The 1,338-nt window shown below is 54.0% G+C and overlaps 1 protein-coding gene across 1 annotated transcript in view; it reads left to right on the plus strand.

Moving 5' to 3' along the window:
• Positions 1-1,338, plus strand: part of Selenon (selenoprotein N) — a 22,170-nt gene that overhangs the window by 19,102 nt on the left and 1,730 nt on the right. The window contains exons 10-11 of the mRNA XM_013348306.1: positions 781-893; positions 981-1,082. Of these exons, the coding sequence (XP_013203760.1) occupies positions 781-893; positions 981-1,082 (215 nt within the window). The remainder of the gene's footprint in view (positions 1-780; positions 894-980; positions 1,083-1,338) is intronic.

A 1,338-nucleotide genomic window follows, 5' to 3' on the forward strand; every position in this document is an offset into this window, starting at 1 on the left:
ATGCCTGCAGGCCAGAAGAGGGCACCAGACCTCATTACAGATGGTTGTGAGCCACCATGTGGTTGCTGGGAATTGAACTCAGGACCTCTGGATGAGTAGCCAGTTTTCTCAAATACTGAGCCATCTCTCCAGCCCAGGGCTTGGGTTTCTTATCCAGAATGTTCACCAAAGACCTTCTGGAAAGTTCTCTGGGTGTCCAACAGTGAGTTCAAAGTTGGTTAATGGAAGCGAAGCTGGCGGGGAGGGGGAGTGGTGGTCAGAAGGTTTCCTGGAGAAAGTGACTTTTAAACTCAGAGATTAGAGGTTTGTCACCTGACAGGAGGAAGAGGGTTTCGGGTAGAAAGTGTCTGGGTAAAGGCCCTAGAGACAGAACTAAGTGGATTGAGAGGCTGTAGCTGCTAAGAAGATCCCGGCCACCCCAGCCTCAACCCGGGATGCCAGTCTGTTCATGTTAAACCCACCATCCCTTCACTCAGCAACTACTCCTTGGGGGTCTGCTGTTGGCTTTTTATCATTTCTTGAGACAGTAGCCCAAGCTAGCCTATAACTCACTCCTCATGTAGCACAGGCTGGCCTTCAATTCATAGCAATCCTCCTGCCTCAGCGTCCTGTGTGCTAGGCTGCAGATATATGCCACCACTCCTGGATAGTATCTACTCTTCTAACCTGTTATTTCGTCTGGGTGCAGAGACAATCTGCAGCCCACAGGACTTACCCAAACTGAGATAGATCATTGCTGTAGAAATTAGAGCTGCTCACCCTTGGCCTTGCCCCGAACAGGTTCGGGGCGGACTCTCCGGGAGACTGTCCTGGAAAGCCCGCCCATCCTCACGCTCCTCAACGAGAGCTTCATCAGTACCTGGTCCCTGGTAAAGGAACTGGAAGACCTGCAGGTGAACACGGGGTCAGGGGGAGCAGCCTGTGGCGTCCCCAAGACAGCATGAGGCCCAGGGACCAGGAAATAACATTGTTCCCCACAGGTCCAGCAGGAGAACGCACTCCACAGTCAGCTGGCGGGCTTGCACCTGGAGAAGTATAGCTTCCCTGTGGAAATGATGATCTGCCTGCCCAACGGCACTGTGGTGGGTCCCAGGGGACGGAGCAGGGGACAGCGAGCATGGGGGTGGTCTCTTCCTGAGCTCGTCTCAGCTGGTCTGAGGTGGTCATCTCCATCACTGGCATAGGGATCCTGGGGTGGGGGTGGGCACGTACACAAGGTATTTAATATAGCAATAGAGTCAAGATGTAAGCCGGGCGATGGTGGCGCACGCCTTTAATCCCAGCACTTGGGAGGCAGAGGCAGGCGGATCTCTGTGAGTTCGAGACCAGCCTGGTCTA

This window comes from Microtus ochrogaster, chromosome 10 (assembly GCF_000317375.1).
Source record: "Microtus ochrogaster isolate Prairie Vole_2 chromosome 10, MicOch1.0, whole genome shotgun sequence".
In the NCBI taxonomy this organism is placed as follows: domain Eukaryota; kingdom Metazoa; phylum Chordata; class Mammalia; order Rodentia; family Cricetidae; genus Microtus; species Microtus ochrogaster.